Consider the following 26,158-nt stretch of genomic DNA (forward strand, 5'->3'; position numbering starts at 1 on the left):
GTGTAGCTGCAGCTGACATTGTGAGTGACAGAACATAAAAGCTGTGGCAGAGAGGGAAAGTAAAGAGGTGTGTTATGGGCATTTAGTGGGTACCTAGGAGATAAAGGCAGGAGAGAATGGGGTGAGATATGACAGGAGAGTGTGAATGTCCTCATTTAGGGGTGGTAATCCCTCCATTGACACACACATGCTCTTTCAAAGACACATCTTGTACCCTCTGACACCCACACACACACTCACACACACACATTCATGTGCGTGCACTTGTGTCAAGGGACACCCGACACAACTGGTCACTAGATTGAGCAGGTGTTGATCGTCAATCTCTCTCACACACACGCGCGCAACAGTGACTGTTGCTCTAATGTCTTAATGCATTGCTTATTATCAATAGAAGTAGTGTTTACATCTTTAATTAGCATGCATGCATTTTTGTTAACAACAAAGAAATACTTTTGTTAGCAGTACACACATCTAACTTAACCCAAGCCTTTACGATTTTATTCTTAAGGCAAAAGAAAAACAAATCTGCTGCACAAATGACCTTGGCAAAAGAATAAACCTTAAGGTACTTTCAATAACAACTTGTTTTAACGAAAGGGATGATTTAAAAAAAAAAAAAACTCCATTCATTCATTCTTGGCCTGTTATATCTTGCCAGCACATTGTTAACTTCAGACAGGATGACTCTTCTGGACCATATTTATTTTAGAATATCTGCTTTCTCTTGGCACGTTCATCTGAAAGCACACATTGCTCCTCCTCAGTTCAGTTTGGCTTCTTCTTCTGCAACTTTTGCCAGACATTTTAATAAGCACTCAATATAAAAGGCCAATTGCAATAACAGCTGATAGTCCTAAGCAGTAAAAAAAAAAACCATTACCATGGCAACTTTTACTTATTCACTTTGGGAACCACTCACTTCACCTACAAGATACTGTTTTTGTTGAGATGTTGCTGCCAACACCTTTAGATCCTCAAAATGTGACCAAGAGGAATCTAAAGGAGAGACACAGCAGATTGGCAAGACTGAAAACAGGCTTTTGATTCACTGTGAAGTTGTCGTGGAGTCCAAAAGAGATTTTCAAGAGGCCTCTGTGAAGTTTTGGGAGTCGGTGCAGATGCTAGCACATTGTAAACTTTTAATATAAGTAAATGAAATAAAACAAATTCAAAAAATACCTGAGTGCCTTTAATACTTTTCACACATTCATTCAAACATGAATGCAAAATTATAAATAAACAAATAAGCCTTCCTATCAATGTTTCAATAAGTCAGGCAGATTTTATGCTACACTGTAAACTCACTGCTCTCCTGACAGGACATTATGTACAATGTCGATTTACAAGACACAAATCAGAGGCAGTCGTTTCTGTAGGTTGGTGTGGGTGTTTGCATGATTCTAGGCATGAAGAGGAAGAGCAATTAAATGCTGAAAGGTAAATTAAATTATCCTTTCATCCCACATACTGTAGGCAGTGGTTGTGTGTGTGTGTGTGGGAATGTATGGAGAAAGCTGTTGTTCATTGGCTATTGTCACAGTGTTAGACATGCCAGCTACGGTATATACAACATCTACAATCCACGCATTAGTTACAGTCATTCTATCCCTGAGGATCCGTAACCTGCCTGCATTTTCGCGTTTGTTACACTTTAACACACACACACTCGCACAAAGACACACAGCCTCCTTGTGTCATTCCTATTGTCGAAGACACTTAAAAGGCCCAGTGTAAATAGTGTTAATGTAATGCAAACAGGTTGTAGAAAAGTGCATTTGAAGGGATTCTATTATTAGCGGGCTCTCAGATTAGTTATGGTTGACAACATGCTACCCTCAGCGAAGCACATGGTGTTTACAGTCATTTTACACTCGATTATCCTCGCTCTGTCTGTCTGCTGTAATTGACTTGCACTTAAACACTCATAAAAGACATATAGACTAGTTAGTCTGCTGTCTGCAGCCCCACAGTGTGTTTGTGCTTTTGGAGAGTCCCAGTTCTGGTAAATGTCCCAGTGCAGCAGCATTATGAAAACCTCATGTCTCAGCTCTCACAAGAAGCACTGGCTCCGCATTCAGCTGCCAACTATGGCTAGATTGATATGACTGTAACTTGGAGTGGGGATAATGGGAATACCAGGACCAGTATTCTTTGATCAAAGCTGCTGATTTACATCGTTACAGGAACAGTGCGTAAGATTAGGGGAATTTAGTGGCATCTAGTGGTGAAGATTGCAGATTGCAACCAGCTGAAACTTCTCCAAGTTAGAATTCCTTCAAAGGTTTTTAACGGGAGCCAAATTATCCACACAGTTCTCCTCCTCTCCAAAACAAATGGAGCACATGATTAAAAACACTGCACTGCACTGCCTTTTTTTAACTGAATGTCATCAGTAAAAAAAACAAAAAAAAACGCTTGCTGCACCATTTTATTATTGTCAGACAACCACCCCATCACCTCCTTACTCTAACCTCCCCATGTAATCAGTCTCCTGTTTATTCATTTATTCGGTTTATTCGGTTTATTTTACACTTGCTGTAGCTAGTTGAGAGTGAGAGGCTGTCAGCAACTACATGAGACCCTAAAAAAGTAGGGTGGATCATGGTGAATACCATTTCCAGGCATATTTTAGGATGACTCAGGGGCAGTTTGACAACCTGCTGTCTATCAACAGGCCGTATAGCTCTGGGTATCCAGCAGCTGCTACCACCTGTTTCTCCTCCATTGTTTACCAACTGTTAACTTGTTGTAGTGACCACCACAGAAGGCCCACTTCTCAAGTAATCCGACTGAACAATGGGAACACAGTTGACATGGTGCATTTTTCCACTCTGAGTTGAAGTTTTTTCAACTTGAGTACTTCAGAGCACCGCGGCAAAAACACCAGACGCCTAGAGCACAGAAACACACGATGCAAAAACTGTGAGCAAAAAGCTTCATTCTCATTAGAAAGCAAAAGGCACCTCCAACTGCTAAAATGCTTTCTGTGTGATCAGGGCCTAAAGCAGTTTCAGTGTTTAAATCAGTGTTTTTCCTTCGCTGTTAGGCATGTCATTATTGGGTCACTAACCCAACACCTGCTAATGTGTGCTCACCTATTTCCTCTGATAACTTAATGTGTGCTCACTTTATTTCTGATCCAGACATTCAGGAGGTTTTTACCAGGAGACGATTGATCTGCAGAGGTCTCCTTTCCAAATCAAATGGACCCTGTTATTTAAACTGGTGAAAACACTCAATGAAGCAGTTTCACAGAAGGAGGGGCTGTGAACTACAGTGGCTGAAGTGAAAACACGAATGACCCTATGTGGAGCCAGTGTTTGGTTTGTCCGTTCTTGGCTACTGTAGAAACATGGTGGTGAAACATGGCAATCTCAGTGAATGAGAATCTGTTCTCTATGTAGATGTAAATAGCTCATTCTAAGGTAAGGAAAACACAACAATTCTTATTTTCAGGTGATTAAACACTTAAGAAAACATAGCTATTTTACTGTATTGCATTTCTGCTCATATATTCCCCTAAATCCTACACACTAGACCTTAAAAAGGTGTCTAGTCTCATGCGAAATAAATCTAAACAGCACAAGGATTGAGTTTTATCCTCAAAAGTTATCTAATCTGAGTCTTTTTGTCGAGTCGAGGCTTTTGTAGGAAAACCAAAGCTTCACTTCTACAGTATATTTCGTGGTTTCATTCAAAGTTGACTATTTGCATTTTCACATTTGAGATGACACTGCTAATTACATGCAAAGTGAGACAAACTCGTGACTCATAAATGTTTGAGAGTATTGGTAAACTGTAATTCTTCATGGTGACAGATTTTGCAAAAACAAATCTCATTTCCTGTCCCTGTAATTTCAGCTAAGCATGATGAATGTCCTTCTGTTTCTCTGGTGTACTCGTAAAGAACACCAGTAGAAACTGCTGAATATAACCATCAGTCCAAAATTCATTTTATCACGCTCAGCTTTCCAAGCATGACGAACTGCAGACTATCACATGTCAACATCATGTCCGTCTACCCTTAACCCCCTCTGTTTTGGCTCATTTTCTGCAGTCGTTTTGAATCATATTTGCAGCTGTGTTTTCAGATATCTAGTTGAGGTTTATTGGTATAAGGATTTTCCACAGTTTTTCGAAGTGTTCAGCTTCACTACCCCAGATAATTACAACTTCATAATTAATTGATATGAAAGTGAGGTTGGTGATGAAAGGCAGGAAGTGGTGGCAAAAATAGAAAAACAAATATGAAAGCAAGTGGAAAATCAGTTTAGTTTCTCAAGGGAGACCACCACTGTTGTCAGATTGTCGTCTATTTTTAATTCGGCTGATATCAGTGACAGCTGTTTTCTCACTAAACAAGCTTTTTTAATTTGAGTTTGTTGATAAATGGAGTTTTCTCAGAGTTTTGTTTTTTATATATAAACCTGTTAAAGATACAAAGTTATACATTCCTGAAGAGTCATGTAGTCATGCTCATGCGTGCGTGATCAAGTGGCCACGCCTGGCTTCTGTATCTCGTCCTGTCTCACTTTGAATGAAAGCATGATAAAATGTGACTACTTTTCATTCACACTCCACAAAGGGATGAGGCAGTTTAATATGGTGATAAATAATGGAGCTGCAGCCATAAAAATTTACCCCTGCATGCACTCACACACACACAAACACACACACACACACACACACACACACACACAGTAGACAGCTCACCAGACAGCACAGTAGTTTTAGTTTTTAATTTCAACAAATTGAAAATAAAAGCACAAAACCAGTGAACTTTTAACAGGATTTTATGTCATTGTTAAATGAGCTGCACTGACTGAACAGGCTGAATACAATATGTGAGAAAAATCCAATGAAAGCTACTGGGAAGGAAAGACATAATGTGCTGCGAGTTGCGGGAGATAAAGATTTTGAGATTTACTTCCCCAATATGAAACTTAATAATGTAACTTGAAAATATGTGAGGACGTTTTTCGGTTCGAGTGTTGAGGAGGTGTGCATTACTGCAGTTGCTGATTGCCACATTTGAGCTAAACCCGTTTGTCTAATGTAATTGGAATTGTGTCAGTGCGAGTGTGTGTGGCTTTGTGTGCATGCATGCAGGTGTGAATGTGATTGTCAGTATGTGGCACACCAAAAAGAGAAAACTAAGTTTTTCCGACTTGCTGAGTTGATAAAAAAGTTTGAAAATGTGTATTTGCAGATGCAGTAGCCTAAAAGGTTTGTCATCCTCAGCTTTCTATTGCAGCAAACTCTTTTAAAGCCACTGGAGGCGTGGTTTGAAATAGCAAAAAATGCATACATGATATCAAAGATGAGTGCCCCATGACTCATCCATAAAATAAATGTGTGAAAATGTATAAATTACCTAGTTTGAACACAGCTCATTTGGCTGCCCAAACCCTTCTCAGGATTGTAGGGGTGTGATCAGATCATGTTTGATTGACAGCTCCCTTTCAGCTCAAGTAATGTTACCATTTTATTTTCCTTTCAAACACTCCTGTTAAAAAAATCTCTGCCACTGAATAAACTACCTGATCTATCACATGAACCCCACTAACCCCCCCACTTACATTACGGAGTTACCATTAATTCTTTACTAATAGGCTAACCAGCGATTGGAGTAGATCACCCATATTTTTATGGATTAATTCCCCCCAGACTAAGGAGCTGTGTTTTAATATCTTCCACCTACTTACATGAAATGATACACATTAGTTTTGCTATGCTACACTTTTGAGCTACCTATCAACTCTGTGATTAATATCACTGACTGTAAAAATTATGGACACCTCTGTTATGCCACTAACTGGTTTGTGGACTGCCATTTTGAAGCCTCGAGTTTGGCGTGACAGCCGTCGCCATCTTGGTTTTTTGGAGCCAGAAGTGACCATATTTGGAGAGGCTGGCACTGTGGAGGAGTGAGGGCAGACAGCCTGTCACTCAAAGCAGCCTGCCCTTAATTATGTGTAACTTAAAACAAAATATAAGTGGGTGAAAATTCAACCGCCATACAGTTGTCATGAAGGGGGAAATTAGATACAGAAACCAAAAGTTTTTTTTTTTTTTACATTAGGCTGAACATGTTTATTTCTGCTGTAAATTTGGCCATTGTCTGTGGGGATTGACTGACTTCTGGAGAGAGCCTCAAGTGGTTGTTTAAACAACTACAGTTTTTGGCACATCCGTGATGGCTTCAATTTTCAGCCCCAAAGGTTGCCACTTGATTAAAACAGATCTGGGAGGTGTACCCCAGTCTGTTAATTAGCTGAACACAGTAGCTTTTAAACCACGTGCAGCATGCATAGAAATGAATTCCAACTTTTGAGAACATGCTGGAGTGGCTCTGACAATAGTCAGTTACTGTCTGTGCTGCTATTTGCAACATGAACCATAGTGCAGGGCATTCGAGAAAATTTGATTGGCACAGGATCAGCTATATCTGAGACCAACCAGCTGGTCTCTGTAATAAACATAAAGAACAATTATCACCTTTCATGACAGTAAGATTCATGGCAGAGTTGTTTTTATTTATTTACCTTAGATTGTTAAGGTGTACCTAATAAAGTGGCCAGTGCATTGGTTTTGTACACAGTGGTGTCCCACTGTCATCCACCATCACATGCTTCTGCTGCATTAAAAAAAAAAGAAAAGAAATATAGACAAAATAAAAACAGCTACAGATAACACCATAACAATATAGTGCTTTTCTGTTTATGTAAACTTGTTGCGCCCTCACAGCAATTTGGGTCTCCGAGAGCAGCAGTTAATGGCAACACAAACTCATTTACATGTTCTTTATGTAACCTCTTGGATACATTTAAACCCGCAATTATATGTTGTCAAGCACTATATGATTGCACTCTGATCACCTGAGATTCATGTAATGCCGGCTGAATAGACTCCCAGAGTCCTGCTAGTTGTTAATGCTGACCATCCAGTCAGGGACTGGCTTACACCAGGGACATCAGATAAATGGCTTTAACTAGCAGATAGGACTGCTGCAGGCCCTGAGGAACAGAACTGAGAACCACTCAAGTATTTTACTCAGCACCCCACTTAAAGTGAAAACTTACACTAATGGGTTTTCTCTGACCTTTAGCTGGTGATCATCACATCAAGTAGATACTTGTTAATCTCCCAAAGGCTTGTGTCAGATTGATAAATTAGGAGACTGAAAACATGTTTTCTATTAGCTGCAAAAGGGAAAATACTCCATAGTGTATGTGACAAAGTCAGAGAAGTACATTGGGAAATATTGCACTACTTATCTTTTTCATTTATGTGGATGTTGAATATGTCTGCACTTCTTTAATGATTCAATGTTGCCATGTAACCATCATTGCAATGTAAGGAATATATGCCATGAGATTGCAACTCATATAAAAGCATAGCATCTCTTGTTTTGGTGTTGTTTTAAGGTTGTGTCACTGAATATGTCCCATCCTTTCGATTAAATGTTTGTGCTTTCACTAGGAGAACTCACAGACAAGCAACAGTGTCTTTCTCTCTGTAGTTCTGTTAGCAAATCTCTTTCCCCAGTTATTCAGTCTTATACCACTTAAACTCCCGTCTTCTTCCTCTATCTCTCTCTTCACATCTTGCCTGGAGGCAGGTATTAATTGAAGGACCCTTGTTATAATAGGTTCTAATTGTTAATCACACAGCCTTGTTAGAGAGCAGTCTGATTGTAATTACAGATGCTCGTTAACCGGTTCTGTCATTAATTAGACATTGTGACCTTGGTAATTACTGCAGCCATACATGTATTTGCCAGTGATTTTCTTGTGGAAATTTTCCTGTTGAAACTTCCAAAGACAGCCTTTTAGGGAAATAATTAAATAAATAGCATATGAAGTGTTTTGAGAGTTTCTTGTTTTGGTTAAACCACAAAGTAATTACTTAATGAGACTCTAAGAATCTTGCCTTCTAACGTGTGGTTAAAGCAATCATCCTAATGAACAGTTTTAGACGTTCCTGAAAAGTATTAACGTCATAGTTGTATTTTACTTTTCACAAGAATGAATACTGGATGAATTATGGATTATAAATTAGTTCAAGACCGGTGGCAGGAGGTGGTTATGCTTGAGTTGGGAGATGTAAAATTGAACAAAAAAAAGCATGTCACAGGCTCCATTAATCAGGTTAATGAGCATAATAAAGCTTTGTCAGGCCACTGTGCACACAGTACACTGGTATGAGAGGCACAGCCATTGTGGTCTACAAAACACTGGTGTATATGGAATATACAACGACACTGCAATGATATATTCCGTGTCATTTGCCTCACTATACTCTTTTTTCCATCTGTGTTGACTGTCTGCTGAACATGATAACAAAAGTCTGTATGCTGGGGAGACAGTGAAAACTAAAGTGGAAGGGAACTTTGCCTTGTCACATGTTAAACAAACACATGAAAACCTAAGGGTATTTCAGTATTTCAGGTTTTTGCCAGACCTAACTTATGGGGTTTTTACATAGTAAGGGAGGTAGTGGGGTCAAACCATGGCCATGAAATGTCAAGTCCTGCTGGTGTGAGTGTTTTTCACTGCACACCAAAGAAAAGTTGTTTATCTAAATGAAGTGTTGTGCTGGTCACAAACAACAGAGCCTGTCGCTCGCAGCCCTTTCAGCTCACTGCGGCTGGTTCTGTTTGTACTTTTCCTCCCAGCAATATTCAAAACTGATATGCCATCCAAACAGCACAGACTAAGCTGGCTGTCGACTAAGCCAGTTTTTATTCAAAGAAAAAACACTAATGAGGCTCCTCTACTTTGGTGACAAACACATTTCCTATTTCACACTAAAAGCCATCCTGCTGGTTTGCCAGTGGAAAGCTTTTAATGTGAAGCAGCAATAGCAGGAAAGAAGAAGCTAAAAAAGATTTAAATATTTCAACAGAGCTTCCTCTCAGGTCTCCAGCACAAACACACATGAGCCACATTAACAGCCACAGAGTCTCAGTAACTCTTTGTTTTGGAAGTCGGAGTTTCAAAAAACGTGGGATCCGGGAACAGATCTGAGAACAGATTATGTTAAAGAAAAACAAGAATCACAGTTTGGGTTTTATTTTCGTTGCTCTGGCCATTGGTTGTATTGGCTATGATAAGACCGTACTCACCAAAATAACTGTTGAGATCTGGCAACCATTATGGCTTACTAGGGATTTCAGGAATAGTCCTCACCAACACCACCAGTCAACACTGTGCATCAGGGTAGACTAATCATTTATCGGTGGTGCAGTCATGAAGCAGTGACAATGCATCTACAGCAGATGTGCAGCCGGAGGCACTGCTGACAAGTCATAAGCCCTTTTAACACACAGATCCCACAATACTGCCAAGATGAAGACCCATTATTATGCCGCCTTTACCTTTTTTTTTTTACAAAAGCAAACAATGCTGGCATAAATTAGAGAGCATGCAGGCATTCCAGAAGCAAAAGACTCATGAAATGTAACACAACAGCATTGGTGTTTAGTGTGTATAGCATAACATGGCAGTAACAATGATATACTGTCCCTGTTGAAGGCAGTTGATCTTGCTAGAAGGGTAAAGAGCTCCCGAGCCTCATTGTTTTCCCATTTAGCCGACATTTTCAGTTGCTTTTCTAGTTCTTTGAGTTAGCTGCTCACTGCTATCAGCTGCCCTTCAAATCTCCCGGTGGTAGGTTGCACACATTAGGCGTTGTCAAAACATCACACTTGTCATGTTCGTGGTCCCTTACTTCCGGCTTACAATTTTTACAAAGACATCTGTTGGGCGCTGTTATTACCTCCGCACCTCTTATACAGACTGTTGAGGCAGAATAACAGCACAACATGCTTTGAACAGGCAGTGTAAAAGGGGCTATAGTTGTGAGATTGGATGGCCTTCTAATGACTGAAGGTGGATGTAACTTTGGCTGTTCTTGAAAACAGATTTGTGTGAACAGTCATTTTCTACATATGGCCATGTTGAATAAACAGAATTCAAGGTATTAACAAAAGGAAAGACCTCCAATATCTCTGCAAGAAAGCATTTGCGATGTTACTACAGTCAAACTACCACCTCAAACAAATATGCTTGGAGTTTTGTCCAATCAGATCGCAGCTGATTTGTAAACAGCCTCACAGAGCCAATTAAGAACTCTGCTAATTTACCTACCCTGTGTCCCACCCACATTAGTTAATCCTTTACTCCTTGTATTTGAGACCATTTCAACAAGCACTGATCATACTTATTTGGGTAAAAATAATATTGTACATCTCCTGAGATTATTGGACTGCTCGGCTACTTTTTGGGAGTTGTTGATGACTGCTAAAATGCAGCAGTTTTTAATACCCCATAGCTTACAGACAGTAACATAAGTCAAGTTACTTAAAAATGCCATCATCCTTTTTAGTACCAGACACTTAATAGCCATGCATATGCACTTGACAGAAGTGCTGTTTTGGGAAATTAATGCTTATGGAAATGCATGCAGAAAAACCTCTATTACTGTCCAGGATGGATCATTATCAGGACACAGAGCTTAGGGCTGCTAACTGTGAATATGCTCTGTAGTTAAGTGGCATAACCTTATAGCACTTGTGGATCGGAGGGCATTAATGAAAATTCACACTGTTGACTCTGCCACCGGAGGCAATGGTGTGTGACAGTTGTGTACTGCAGTTAATTTTCTGTGTATGTAAACAAAGCCAATGTCCTCCTACTAATGTACCCCAACTAATTTATCTCTCTCTCTTTCTTCCCTCACCCTGCAGGCACTTCCTCTTTAAGACAGGTACAGGCACCACCCCCCTCTTCTCCACGGCAACTCCTGGCTACACTATGGCAACAGGCTCAGTGTACTCCCCACCCACCAGGCCGTTGCCGAGGAATACCCTGTCCCGCTCTGCCTTCAAGTTCAAGAAATCCTCCAAGTACTGCTCATGGAGGTGAGATTGCATGAACAGGAAGAAACCAAATGCCTGTTGTACACTGCTCGATTTTTGCTATCAGTAAAATACAAACCAGGTTCATACACGAACCATTGTGTGGCTGAGATGGGATGATTTTCTTGGACTCATTCTGACTGTTGGTTAAAAAAAATGCACATATGACAACACAAACATAATCAGTAGTGGTTGGAAGGAGTTGTCAGTGGAAGTGGTGCTGGTCTTTTCTTCTGTGCTATTCCATTGGGTATACATTAGAATTTTTTGACAAATAACAATGGCTGGGACAGTAGCCTACTTTCCAGTCACAAAGGGAGTTAAAATAAATTGCTGCCAGATTTGACAAAGTTTTCAAGTCGAGCACTGGCAATTTGGGCTTTATTCAATGTTAGTTCCTGGAATGGGACAAGACTGCTTCGGATGATTCTTGCACATCAGTGATCGGGTGTCTGGCATAACTGTGTCAACCCAACAATCTAGATTTTGGCCAATATTAGACCAGGACATTTTGGCTACCTCAGTGTATGCTTCAGATGCCACTATGTAGCTACAATTAGGGAAAAAAACATACATGCAACATCAGAGTAAATAGAAGGCTCTTCTTTGGCTGTGTTGTTCACAAAATTAAACAGTGAAAGGGTTCCTGATAATGAATAACGGTATACAATCTGAATAAGCTTTCTAGAAGCTTGTCAGCAGATGGGTATTTCTCAGAGGTCAGTGCCTCTAAGGCCAGGTCCACATATACATCAGTATTTCCTTAAAATTTGTAGCTCCTTCCATATGTTTTGGCCTTTCGTCCACATGCAAACTGTGTCTTAGGTCACTGAAAACTGACCTTTTATGAAACTCCTTCCAGGGTGAAGATTTTCAGGAATCTTTGTTTGCAGTGTTGACATGTAGAAGGAAGGAAACAGCAGGGTTCTTGGCTTGTGACACCAGACTGTGAATCACTGCCTCCTTTGTGTGCCCTCAAAAATGTTAGTTTTTCCTGCTTTGGCTTTTCAACCATGGTCAGAAAGCACAAGACTACCCGCAGGGAAGACACTTTGTTTTGGTCCCTGGGGCCAGAGTCGATAGTTGCTCCCGAGATAACCCCCATCACTCCAGTCAGCACCCGGGAAACAAAACACAGTAAACTGCTGTTGTCGTTGAGCAGCCTCAGCATACACTGTATTTGTGCACAAACTGCAAACTCCCCTGTACATCCACTGCTACTTGATCATCCACCACTAAAACTTTCTTCTCTGCTCTGCTCGCTCCATACACTGCATTCCCTGTCACTCTGACACACAGTATGTTACGGTATTGGCTCTGCTATTGTCCAAATGAGCTATGCTGCTTTTACAACACTAATGAGGCAACATTTTGTGAAGTGGTGGACGTGGCCAAAATGTGGCTGGTTCTAACCTTGCTTAAAGGACTTGCTACATGTTTACACACAAACATACAGTTACTCTTCTATTATATAGCGGGGCAGGGGTGTCAGAATGAACTACAGAGGTCACTGCTCCATGTAGCCTTACGATAATAGCTTTTTCAGGCTTCTGATTGGCCAACATCTTCCCCTTCTTTGTGTTGGTGGGTTATATCATCGCCTGTTGGTTTGACATGCTCTGACAGCACTTCAGTTGGGGGATGTTGAGAACAAAGGAGGAAATAACCCCATTTTCAAAAATACCTATGTACGTGTGGACTGGGCCTAAATAGCATCCTGTCTGCTGTGACGAACTATTTCATCATAGAGAGTACAGAGAGAGGAACTTCAGATCCTCTTCTGCTAAGGCTTGACACAAATACACACAGTTAGGGGGGTATCCCTGAATGTGATAAGGATATGATGCTTTGACAACATAGTGAAGTCTTTGCCATTAGTGCACAATGGGGAAAAAAGAAACAGAATCCAATACAGTATAGTTAGCCATTATCAGGATATTGTTTTACGGTATACAATGCATACATATTGGAGTATATGCACACATACTCAGTATTTCTTGTTCTGCATTTACATTCTCTCCTTTACAGATGACATTTAGATATATCATTCTTTTTAAGTGTGTCCTTCCTGTCTTGGCTCCAGTTTCCACACATCTTTCCTCTCTTTCTCTTACCTTTCCTTCACTCCTTGTTGTTATCTCTCATATCCTCCCCTGCCGTCTCTCCAGCTCTATATCTCCTCCTTCAATTTCAAGAAGCCAGAAGCCATTGCGAAGTGTACTGCATGACTCGATGTTATTGCTGAACATTTAATGGCATCCCGGCCTCCAGTGATTTTCGAAATTTCACAAGTCACTCTCAGAAAATGACACCTCTAGTCACTCTGCTGTAATTTGGTGAGAAGACAAACTCGATCATACTGCCAGGGTTTTGAACAGTATAGAATCACATAGGAAAGCAGCAGGCTATGTAACCTAGGTAATCAAATGTCCTGGATTGTGGAAAGTTTGTATTTTCAGTCTAAATGCTGTTATGAGACTTTTTCTTCATGGAAACACAGCTCTGGGTTTAACTTAAAGTAGTTTGATATGGCATTAAAAGGTTAAATCAGCATTGCTTTAGCCTTAGCAGTCCGGGCCAACTCTATGGTGAAGAGTGGAAACGAGACACTATTGTAATGCTGCATGAACAAGTACTTTATTTCTCTTCTGTGGCAGCGAACATAAGACACGGCCTTGCTACAAGTATAATGCAGCGCCCTGAGTTTTATGGCTGACTACAGTAACTTAATCATCCTTAACACCATGCACTTCACTGCAGCTGTATGGCTACCTCCTGCCACTTCTCACACACACCAGAGACTCCCAAGAAAGAGTTCCCACAACAACCCTGCTCGACAATGTCACATGTGACATCAAAGACAGTATGAAGGTTTGAGTAACATTTAACAGTTGACTGAATCTTGGCAGTAACTGCAGCCATTAAAGCAGCAGCCAATTGCCAGCCAGCTGCCATCTAATTGGTTGTGAGCTTTGCTAGCTTTCCGACAAGAGCATCCAGGGATTTTTTTCTGTGTGTGACATCTCGAGAAATGAGCAATTCCCGCAGCAGCAAAAGAGCAGTTGACTTGTAATTGTTTGTCCAGTCTATCATTATATGTTTCTGCTTTAACATCACTGTAAGACTGGAAAGTTTTTGGCTAATAGTAATAGTGTGTGTTATGTTAGCTGAATTATTTTGTCTGTCTTCACTTTTGTGCAGTGTTACAATGCTATGTGCAAATGTCCATAACTCTAATGTCAGCACACTAAAGCTGCAGTCAGGCAGACCACAGTTATTGTGTAGTTTTGGCATGTTGCTGGAGAGAATCATGGGATGAGGGCTTGGGTTGCCAGGATGTAGCATGTGCAGTGACATCAGGAGAATGGTCAGAAATTGGTTGAAAAAAATATTTTCTCCACTGAAACATTAGTTTCATTTTGCACAGGAGACTTTTAAGACTAAATACCACGGCACTGATGGTAAAATGACTCATTAAAAGGGCCGTCGTGCAAACACCATAGTCATTTGCAAATAGAGTGTATTGCGGAGGCTGATCATACATCAAGAATGCAACGATGTTGAGACTGCAATAATAAATCTAGAGGATGTTTTTTGTATTGTGAAGGTTATTTCGGGTCAAAGCAATACTGATGGTGAAAGCAACTCAACAACAATCTTCTGTTTGTTTGTTTATTTCAGGTGTACAGCCCTCAGTGCAGTAGGACTATCTGTACTGCTCTCTGTCCTGCTCTGTTATTGCATAGGTAAGACCACACACACCTTTTCTATGTTTTTATTTATCTCTCTTGCACACACACACACACACACACACACACACACACACACAAATCCGTGCTGTGAATACATGTACCCACATTTGTCTGAAGGGTTAGTTTAGCCCAGGTGCAGGATGACAAACGAGACTTTTATTTCTGCTTTGTTCATTGTTAATCCCACCTCATCTCTCTTCCAATCTTGTCCAGCTTCCTTCCCTCTCTGGCTCTTTCTGTATCAGCCGTTCTTGTACTCTTGTTGCTGCATGCGTTAGTTTTCACTCTGTGGTATGAGCCCATCAGATAACCAGACTGCCAGGATTTTCCTTTCTCCAGGCCTTATTCGTTCCTCTCTCCCCCTCCCTCGCCACTATGTTCCAGGATGTGCTATAGGTGATGTGTAGGATAATATGTCGTGCAGATTTTACGGTAAATTATAGCTGGAATCCTCTTTGGAAACATGGTTTTAATAATACAGTAAGCCATGTTGTACTCTTGGCAAGCTGTGCTATCAGATTTTCAACATCACTCCATCAGAATCAAGAAAATGGGTCACATGATCATTTTTTTCCCATTACACTTCTTTTTTATGTAACAATAAAATATCGATTTAGGAACTCAAGTCGTTTTCTTCATAAGAAGAAACCTGCATAATAGTGATGACAGACAAATATGTAGTTCATCAAATTGTAGGAATGCTTTGTGCACTTTACTCCCAGGGTGCTGATGAAAGGCAGGAATCTTCTTAGAGTAATAACTCAAAGAGTTCATTGTCAGGTTTATTTAGTTTTAGATGAACCTGACAAAGCCGGTGATGAAATGTGTTATTTTAACACAAGACAGAAGGACATAGATTCTGTAGCATTTCTCACAGATTTTTTCCAGGCATTAGTCATGTGTGCAAAACACCCCCTTAAAAATGCAATTTTAATACACCCATAATTACCTTAGTCTCTTTCGTGACTAAATGTTATATCTATAACACAGTTTTAATGTTTAAATTTTCCTGTAACAGCCTTTGCACAAGTAAGGTAACCCTTCCCCTCACTGTGATTTTGATCCGCCCAAGGCAGTAAGGATACAATTACGTTGGACCCAAAATTAACTGTGGGTCAGTGGAAATCTACATTTGGCTTAATTACAAATGTTGGCAACTCTGAAAAATTAACCTTAAAACCACTGAGCAGACTGAGACTGTGTTGCTCTACTTTATTAAGTGAGAAATGCTACATCAGATTTCCAAATTGATTTAATAAAATGTATCATTTTTTAATTTGATGGTTGTGTTGCAGACGTTACTTTTGTGATAGACTTGAATGTGAAGTCATCCAGACTTATTCTAAGAGTGTGCCACTGAAGTCATTAATCTCCTCAACCTTGCTGGACTCACTGGAGGCGTCTGGCTAACAGCTTATACCAACAGGCGTCTGCATTTGCATAAAAGTAGTGACCCATGGGGAGGGTCCCGCTCTTTCAGAGGCTGACGAGAACACAATTTGGAATATGCATTATATCCGGGCACTTAAATTTAACAGCTTTTACTTTGGTTGTGAAAATTTGAATTTGAAACTTGAGAAGCCGCCCAACATATTTTGTAAGAGCAGGCTTCAGTCCAGAAAGAAAAAACTAATTAGTATTAGCCTTTAAAATCCCAGTGGAGGCATCGCATTTACAGCTGTAGTCACGAAAAATACTTCAGTGCTTTCTCTCTCCTCCTACAATGCTTTAGAACTGTCAGGGCAGTTTGCTCCCCGTTAGATTGTGTGCGAGTGATATTCTTCTTAAAAAGCCTTGAGAGAAAGAGAAAGAGAGAGGGAGGGAATGATAGAAAGAAGAGTCAGAGGGGAGGAAGAGTGGTATTTTTTCTAAAGGTCAACGATTCCCACAATGAACAGAAGCAATTATGATTGGAGCTCAGGTGGTCCTTGGACTTGGAGATCTCTTGCCACAGGCTAGTCCACGTGTGTGTGTGTGTGAGGGGGTAAATTTGTTGTTACATGCTCGGCTATTTGTGTGCACGTGTGTGTGCTTGTATCATGGGCTCCCTCATGTAGCATTGTTAGAAAGATGTTTTTGTTTTGTTTTTTTCATTCAAAGCATCTGTTTTAAGTTGACACACACACAGACAAATCTGTCTCACTTAAATGGAAGAACACACACACACACACACACACACACACACACACACACACACACACAGCAAAAATCTACACTGCTATTCACATACAAGAGATCCACAAGAACACATGAACATATAAACACACATACGTGCACGCACATGCACACTGAGAAACATATACACAGGGGTGCAGAGGCACATGTGTTTTGTATTTCTATACGGTCTGTTACAGAGTATCAAGAGTGGAGAGAGGACATATATTAAATGCCCTACACCACAAAGGAAGAAGTCCCTAATGAAAGCACGTAGTACTCCAGTTTAAATCTGGTGCATTGGATTTTTAAAAGACGTTTTTTTTTCTTGTGCCAAAGAACTGATGAATAATAAAAAATGTGGTACAGTATTGTGTGAAGACGGCAGACCAAGAGATAACGTTAAAGTTTTTCCCAATTGTTTAAAGACGTTTCCTTAAACTATAGCTCAGTTTCTCAAAAGTCTGAACACAAAGCTGAGGAGAGGAAACCATTTTGTGAAAACACCAAAAATCTATTGCAGAATGAAACTAAACACTGCACTCAAAACCATGTTATCTTGAATCAGAAACTGAATCTTTCCACCAAAACAGTACACACAGCTGTCATATAAAGATCTTCACATTACACGATTTTCACCCTGATTTTGCTCCGCGGAGACTATTTTTGATCTTTTGAGTGTTCATACCTGCCGACATGTGTTTCTTTCATCGGGAGTCTCGCCAACTGCGTTACGACCTGTGTGTGCACACCACAAAATTTCTCCACCGAGCCCTCGCCGACAGAGCCCCAAATAATGCGGTGACGTCAACAAACTACGTATTTTAACTTGGAGACGACACATCATAAAGGCATGGAAATTCTTCCAAATGTTGAAACAGATCTGCCTCCAGGGTCTGGGTCTTTACATTTTCAGAATTATGTGCATACTGGAAGTTTCATTTTGCAAAGGAAGAAAAAAGTCATATCTGTCTTACGTGACTATTTAAAACTGTGTGTGAGCTTTAGCCTTTCTTTTATTGTGTATGCACTCTATTTAGATTTGAGGTGCATGCTGTTGTATTGCAGTGGAAATAAATCCTCTCTAGTCTGATTCTTGATTTGGCTTTAATGGAAAAATTAGTGTTGTTTCTTTTTATAACAAGCCAACATTTAAAATTAGCAGCTCATTTACACATTGACGTGAATGTCTGAAACGAGCTTTAGAAATGTTTCTGAGACAAGTTTTGCATTTTTGCAAATGTCTGACAGCTCTATGGCTGAGCTGATGCTCTGACCGTCCCTCCTGGCTCCTCTCCCAAAGTCTGTCAGATCACGTTCTAAGCCCATTCTTAATAAATAGCTCACATGCAAAACACGTTGAAATGGACTAGATGCTGCATGCATGCACCGGTAGTTACACATATGCAAATATGAAGGGATGATCCAGAGTTGCTGTTTTTTTTTTTCTAGTCACTGAGTTTATATGCTAACTGGCAACATTGTGTTAACAAAGACACACACATACACACATAAAACCTCCCTCTGTGACTAATTGAGCCACGGTGAGCCCCATAAAACAAGGCCCTGCATCGAGCAAATACTCAGCGGCTACGAGACCTGTTATGCCCCTATTCAGTAAACCCATTACAATGAATGTGCCTTTGTGACTCCCACTGGGGTGTGCTGATTTTTAATGATTTTGTAAAATTCATTCATTCAAGTCTTTTTCGGTTCAGTACTTTAACAAAAATATGATTTTTTCTTCGCCCACATTTCTCTGAAACCAGTTCATCTAATTATTCCCATCAGTGTGAGTCAGGATACACCGCTTCATTTTAATCATTCCAGGAATTAGCTTATACCTCCTTCATTTGCAACATTTGCATGCAGGCCTAAGCTATATTGCCATGGGTCTAGTATCATTTTGGGAGCTACAGTGTAATGATTTGAAATAATTAGCAGATGTTGATTCTAATCTCTTATGAATCCGCCATGTCAGTAGTTTGTAAAATTACAAGGACATGGTGTCAGAAATGCAAAGCACCTCTGTCACGTAGGACTCCTGCTGTTCAGCATGTGTGTCCAAAACATAGCTCAAAGGCATAGAGATGGGCTGAATGTTGGTACGGCTCAGATGAATGTTGATACAGCAATTCAGTTTGACCTGTGCTTTATTCAAGTGGTTCTTGATATCACAGTAGAACTATATCTTCAATTCTTATTTGTCATAGATGTCAACTATAATTTAATTGTAATTCTACAAAAACTAGTACATCATGGTAAATGAGCTTTTCAAGTAAATCTACTTATATAAAGGCTCAGTTTTTTTATTGTTCGGTGGTCTTTAGTTTACTCTTAAAGAAAGGACATTCTTTGCTGTATGGCTATGCGTCCTGTATTATATCATCTCACCTGTGCACACAAACAGCATCATAATCAGGGAAATATTTTGATAGTGATGTCACTCATTTTAGGGTCAGCTGATATGTTCAAGGAAGTTATATACATGTTGCAGATAATTAAAGTTAGCAGTTTGGAGAGCTTTACAGCCCATTGTCTGCTGTCTCATAACACAATAAGTTTATCAATCACACAATTAGATTGGGCAATCAGATTATCAGATGAGATCAGTGAATAATGCATGTTCTGTAAAAATATTAGAAATGTTCATATATATTTAAATCAGGAGAGACTCAGATTTTTATAGTTAAAAGAATATTTATTAACATGTGTGCATAAAAATGAAAATGTGGAAAGTCTTTAGCGATCACACCCCATAGAGATGGTATGATTTCAGGAGGGTGATAAATCCATAGTCGAATAGGGAACCCCCCCAGGATCTAGATGGTGGTGGTGGTAGAGGTGGTGAAGATGAGATGAAAAGAAGATGGAGAAGTGCTGATGATCTGGATGAGCAGAGGAATGAGCCTTTCTTGAGTTTGTCCTGGACTCTGGATACGATGGCTGGAGATGAACGGGGTGGAGGAGGGCGTGACAATTCTGCCTAAAATGACAGCTGACAGCAGCAGAGGAGAGAGCAGATTTAAAATTTTGCAGTAGCATCCTGATTGGCTGATAGAGATTGTGGCGAAGTTTGATTGGATAACTAGAAGAGTGAACACCCATAGTCAGCTGATGAGAGGAAGCAGTGGGAGGAAAAGAAGGATGAGCACAAAGAAAGTCTTCCTGATTGAACTCGTGCTGAGCTTCATTAAAGGATCTCCACACCTACAAAGGTGTTTTCACTCACTGAGGTTGCTTCGACCTCTGCTGAGTTTGAAGTTGGGCAACACCTGCTGGCAAATACATTATGGTATGTTTCGGTCAGGCAACAAAACACATTGGGGAGGGTTAAGGCTAGGCATCTAAATCACTTGTTTAAATTTAGGGACAGGAACAATGTTACATTTAACAAAAAAAGGCCAACATTTCAGTAATACTTCACCCCCGAAATGATCACTTGTATGTCAGTTACTCTCCCCATGTAACGTTGAATTCATGAAGAAAACATGTTTTCCTTGCATGTCTCCACGGTAAAAGAAATATTCAAAAAGGCGAACATTGTTGAAGAATTAGAGCCATAGGGGACCACGTTTAACAACAGCAAAACAATATCAAAACATCCATTTACAAACTCCCACACAACTCATGCAGTATAATACAAGTCTTATTAATCCAGCCGTACGCTCAGTACTTCCCAAACACATGTTTTTTGCTAAAACATCACTCTTTAAAACACCTCAGCATGGATGAGTTTTGTGCCTGCAAGTTTGTTCACAGATGTTTTGGTACAGTGTTGCTGTTGTTAACACGGCCTCCTGTGAACTCAGTTCATTAATAATTTTCTCAATTTTTGGATTCTCCATTCACTGTGGAGGCGTGCAAGAAAAACAGTGTTTCATTCCCAATTCAATATAACATGTGGTGAGTAACTGATAAGAAAATGGTGATTTGGGGTTGAAGTATTCCTGTAATTTCAGCTCTGTGACTGGATTCAAAATTCAGCCTCCTTCTTGAATTTCTGACATGCCACACAGACATCCACTACTCCGACCTCCACCATCTTAGTTTCAGCTACACTGTATAAAGGGCACAATACTTCCTGCATTGGCATTTAGCGTTGGCAGTGGACATAAATCCCGTGGTGCAGAATCATCCAATATGGATGCAATTCCTCAGGAGACTGGAATAACTTTTCACTTTCCATGTAACAAATCAGAATGATAAAGGTGGAAGTGGCCCCATCTGGTGCAAGAAAATACACAGCAGAGAGAGGGAGATGTCAGGAGACCTTTTACACAGCCGACATTTTGACCTGTCACAGCGGGAAAAGCACTGGTGTTAATAATGGCTGCAGCCCATTTACGTGCTTCCTTGTTAGTCTTATGCTACGTTCCAGACAACTCTGAACTCAAAGTTGAAATCTTGGGGCAAATGAATTCTAATACTATGAAGAAAGAGTTGACATAATGCAACAATAGCAGCACAAATGAAAGTGCATATTTCATTCAACAGGGGAGGGGGTATAATGTATGTATATGTTTCAAAGTATAAAAGTGTTGCATAAAGAACATATAAAGGTGTATGTTACCTCATGTGTCGTTTTTCTTCTGTTTCGTTTATATATGAGAAGGCTGCACTGCTGAGAGTACAATTATGTGCACTATTGCCAAAGAAACATCAGTTTGTCACGGTCAGACATGCTTTTCGTTTGCATTTGGCTTTGTGCACCTGAAATGTTTGGAGATCGGAAGTTGGAAGTTTCAACCGGGAAATTCCGACTTCCGACTTTAACTGGAACGCAGCATTAGACACTGAAATGGGATGCAGTCATCACTGATGTTAATAGTTACACCTGTGCTTTTCCTCTGCGGTCTGCTTTTGACAAAGTTCTGTTAAGCACACTCTGTACACCCACACACAGAACTGAGATGAAGTCTAATCAGGCAACATAAGTAAAAACACCTGTGTGTGTGTGCGTGCATGTGGGCGATGGATGTTGTAGCAGCTTTACATTATGTGATGGGAGCATTTTTTCTTCTGTCAGCATTTATAGTTGCTGCACACCATTTTGAGCACACACGCTTCAGGGGATGAGTCATTTTCACCAGCTACACCTGTGAATACAGCAGTATGACTAAAACATAAAAAGAAGTGAAACAGATTCCTCTGCCAGGTTACACACTTCCTTCTTTTAAAGTGGTGAATCAGGCCGCTGCGGTCCCTCCGTGTGAGTCGGATTATCGGGGCTGAACTGGGATCATTTTGCTCTTATGAATGGACGCAGTAAAGGCTGACAGTGCGCGCTAGGTTGTTGATTCCAGTCCTGCTTTGAACACAGTAGGATAGTTTGTCTTCTATTGATCCAACTGGTTCTCCTGCTGCAGGGTTTTTTCCAGAAAAAGCTTCTACAGGATGGTTTCCAGCTTCGGCTTCTCATCACAGCTTCAATTTGACAAACATATTAATATTTATAAAGAGTAGAAAATATTGGGGACTTGTTAGTAACTTGACAGATTACACACTAATTGTTTACACTACCTGTCCTCTAGAGCGGATGGGTATATAGCTGATGCCAGCGTGACCTCCATGTAGCAACAATCTACTGTATATGGTTTCATAGCTTTCAACCAAGCTCTCAGCTATTTTTTACCCTCCTTAAATCCGCCACCAAATTTCTCTGAAATATTCTATTAATTCCCAAATTTCCTAAAAAGGTTCTGTTAGAGATAACCACTCTAGTATGACTGTTACCATGGCCATTAATCCTCACACACACTCATCCGCACACACATGCACACAGGCTCCTGTCGATTAGCCAGCACTCTCCCATGACCCTTTGCTCCTGTCCTCACCAGGAGGGGTTGTGGATAACGTGCTAGCACAGCACGGCTCTAATTTAATGAGGCAGAGAGGTGTGTATGTGTGTGCAGAGTCGGTGTGTGTGCGAGTGTGTGCGTTCCCACTAAATGTTCCCAAGTTGAATCAGTAATTGGTCCTTGACACAAGTCTCTCTCATATCTTGCTGTGTGAGGAATCCAGTCCAGACTCTTCATGTGTTCTTCCATTTTCAACCAACAAAAACAGGTCGCTGCTTTAGATCTTTGTAGCATCTCTGTGTCAGGCGCTGTCAGGGGACGTGAGCCTCCTTACATTCTCAAGATCTAACTTATCTCAGATGTAAAATAACTGGGGATTTGTCTGTTATATTCTAGTGTCCCATGGTGGTCTGTGCTCTGCTTAAAGGCTCCCAAATGTATTAGAATGACACACTGATCCTCTGTTTTGTTTGTTTGTTTTGGCTGGTGTGGAAATGATCTAATATAAAGGACATTAAATTCTGGCACATGATAAGAGCTCACTATATCACTAATGCGCGTGCTGGTAGTGGACTCCAAATCCTGTATCATTAAGCAGTGCCTTGAACGGGCTGTTGTACAGGCCAGGCCTCTGTTTTGAAAAGCTGTTTTTTTTTTTTTTGTTTGTTAATAAGTCCTGTGAGCTGCCATGTGTTAGGGTGAGCTCAAGCATACAGCAGAACCAAAGCTGTCCCCTGTGTCCCACAGCATAAATTGTGAACTGTATGTTGTTGATACAATATTACTGTGATACTATGACAATGTTAAAGCGATTGGCTAATTATGAACTCTTTAATGTTATTGTACTGTGACACTGAAAGGTGGTATCAGGGTGTGAGGTAATACAAAGGAAGAAACCTACTTCTGGGTAACTTAGAGAGTACTCAGCTGCACATTGGGACATGGGCGGATTATGAGACAATGGGCTCCTGGGCACAGACATGAAGAAGGCCTCACTACCTCCCCTACATAGGAGCAAGACACACAGACTCTCTTTGTAGTCCTTAAGCATTGGGCTGCATGATTATGGCCAAAATGATAATCACGATTATTTTGATCAATGTTGAAATCACAATTATTAATCATGATTACTCTTTGTTTTAGACTTTCACCTTTGAATAAACAGAGTGCTGCTTTCACTTCCATGTTGTGCTACATTCCTGCTAATGAACAAATATTTGCATCAAAATAGGACTGACCCTTATTAACAGTGCCTCTCCTTGAAGCAAAATATGAATAAAACTACCCAAACATTTTACTTTTAAAATTTGATCATCAGAGCACTGCTTTTATTTTCACCTTGTGCTACTTTCCTGCTTATAAACAAATCTTTGCATTAAAATAAGACTTGAAATAAGGTTCTTCTTTACCTGAATTCAATGGATCAGGGCGTCGGTGGCTTAGTGGTAGAGCAGGCGCCCCATGTATAAGGCTTTTGCCGCAGCGGCCTGGGTTCGAGTCCAGCCTGTGGCCCTTTGCTGCATGTCATCCCCTCTTTCTCTCCCCCTTTCACACTTAACTGTCCTATCCATTAAAGGCAAAAAATGCCCCAAAAAATATCTGAATTCAGTGGATCTCCTGTGGATGCCTATCCGCTGCATGTATTTCTTTTTACTGCAGTCACGGTACTGTGACACGCTGCAGCGACAATGTTATGAATGTCTGAGTTGACGCTGGACAAGGACGGTGTTAATGGTACAGTGATGTCAGAAACATTACTCCTCTTGGCCATCATGAATTCACCGTACAGCTGATTGTGGTGTTTTACAGATGGATTAACAAGTAAATTGTGTTGCTTTGAAGCCCAGACATGTCTCATGCTTTCTTTACATATTATTTGTTCTTTGCTATTTCCCTAAAACATAATGAAATAATGATGGTTAATGATGGAGGATTTTTGTTTTGTCAGTCTGCAATGGCAACATAGTGGATAGTTTTGTTGCAGGTTGCAGCTGCAGGGTGCACATTTAGTGGCATGACAGTGCTTCAGAAGTGGAAGCTGCTGTCACTTTCTATGAGTGGAGCACAGATTTACAACATCAGTTTCAAAAACATACTGTTTTTCTTGAATATCTCTCCTTCATTTGGGGAGAACAATTTGTCTCTTAAGTTATACAAACAGAAATTGAGGCATCATTTCTAAACGATGTATGCTAGAGCTCCTGAGGAAAGGTCATACTATATTATGTAGGAATCCGTAATATACCCTTTTAAATGTTTAATTGCTCAGTAGTCTTTCCTTTAACGCCACCTTCAGGACAAACTTTTCACCGGTCCTTAACTTCTTCAGACTTTAAACTTCTGTCTAGTAGAAACCTGTAGAAATAAAGTCCACAGACACTTTTGGTGAATAAATAGTACTTTTCCTTGTGTTGAAGATCATTTTTTCATTTGTGCCTGAATCCGGCAGAGTGAGACTGGAAACAGTGGGCCGCGCTGTGTGATATGGATAACTCAGTGTAAACTCAGACAGCGGCCCACATTATTAAATTGCAGTGTGTAATTCTGTTGGACTGACAAGGCAAAGCAGAAAACCAAAGTCCCCCTCTGCAGCTTCATTTTGCAAAATGCCACATCAGCTCTGCAGTTCTTCACCAGACAGTCAGCATAATTCAGAATATGGGAGTGAATGAAAGTTTAAGCAAGGAGGTGTGGCAATGAATAAAAATGGGCTCCGTGGGTGTGGATGTTTCTGTTCAGTTTAGTTTACACCAATTTGATTTTGGGGCCTCAGAAAAATCTGCTTACATCTCAATTGAGATGCAAGGACAGGCAGGGAGATAACAAGTGAGCAGATTATTTACAAGCCCAAGGGCGGGCGTACACACACACACACACACACACACACACACACACACACACACACAGATATAGAAAGAGAGTAAGCACGTAGGTGGTAGAGGTGAGTGTTATATTGTGTTATGTCAGATTAGCTGCTGGAGGCTTCCTTTGATGCTAACACACTCCACTGTATCTTTCCCTGGGTACCAGCGTGTGAGAGAGAAAGAGGGAAATTGGTTGTAATGGTCGTGTGTGGCTTTATATTTATTTAAACTGTATGTGTTTCAATGTGGGCTTCAGTTTGTGTGTGTGTTTATGCAGTTACCACCTAATTTGCGTATCTAGCCTCAGAGCATCGTAGACGCTATTCATGTTTCCAAAAACATACTGCCTGTGTTCAGTATGCCTCACACAGCCCCGAGTGTACATGCAACCAGTCACACACACACACACACACACACACACACACACACATGCACAGACGTACACGTTCACGTCTCTTTTCTTTTGTCTGTTAGTGACCCAGATAGACACATTATTTATTGTTGTTTTGTTTACCTCTTTATCACCCCATCTTCCCTTTGTCTTTCTCTTCACTGTCCTCCCTTTCCCACCATTCTTTTCCTCCCCTCTTCATATCTACCTCCTTTTCATTTTACACATAAACCTTATTGTCTCTCTCTTCCTCCTCTCCCTCCTCCTCTCTA

The 26,158-nt window shown here is 40.5% G+C and overlaps 1 protein-coding gene across 3 annotated transcripts in view; it reads left to right on the top strand.

Moving 5' to 3' along the window:
- Window positions 1-26,158, top strand: part of LOC126390032 (teneurin-3) — a 285,118-nt gene that overhangs the window by 135,095 nt on the left and 123,865 nt on the right. For all 3 annotated transcript variants that reach the window (XM_050044110.1, XM_050044111.1, XM_050044112.1), the window contains 2 exons: window positions 10,754-10,927; window positions 14,606-14,670. In XM_050044110.1, the coding sequence (XP_049900067.1) occupies window positions 10,754-10,927; window positions 14,606-14,670 (239 nt within the window). The remainder of the gene's footprint in view (window positions 1-10,753; window positions 10,928-14,605; window positions 14,671-26,158) is intronic.

The sequence above is a fragment of the Epinephelus moara genome, chromosome 5, assembly GCF_006386435.1.
Source record: "Epinephelus moara isolate mb chromosome 5, YSFRI_EMoa_1.0, whole genome shotgun sequence".
In the NCBI taxonomy this organism is placed as follows: Eukaryota; Metazoa; Chordata; class Actinopteri; order Perciformes; family Serranidae; genus Epinephelus; species Epinephelus moara.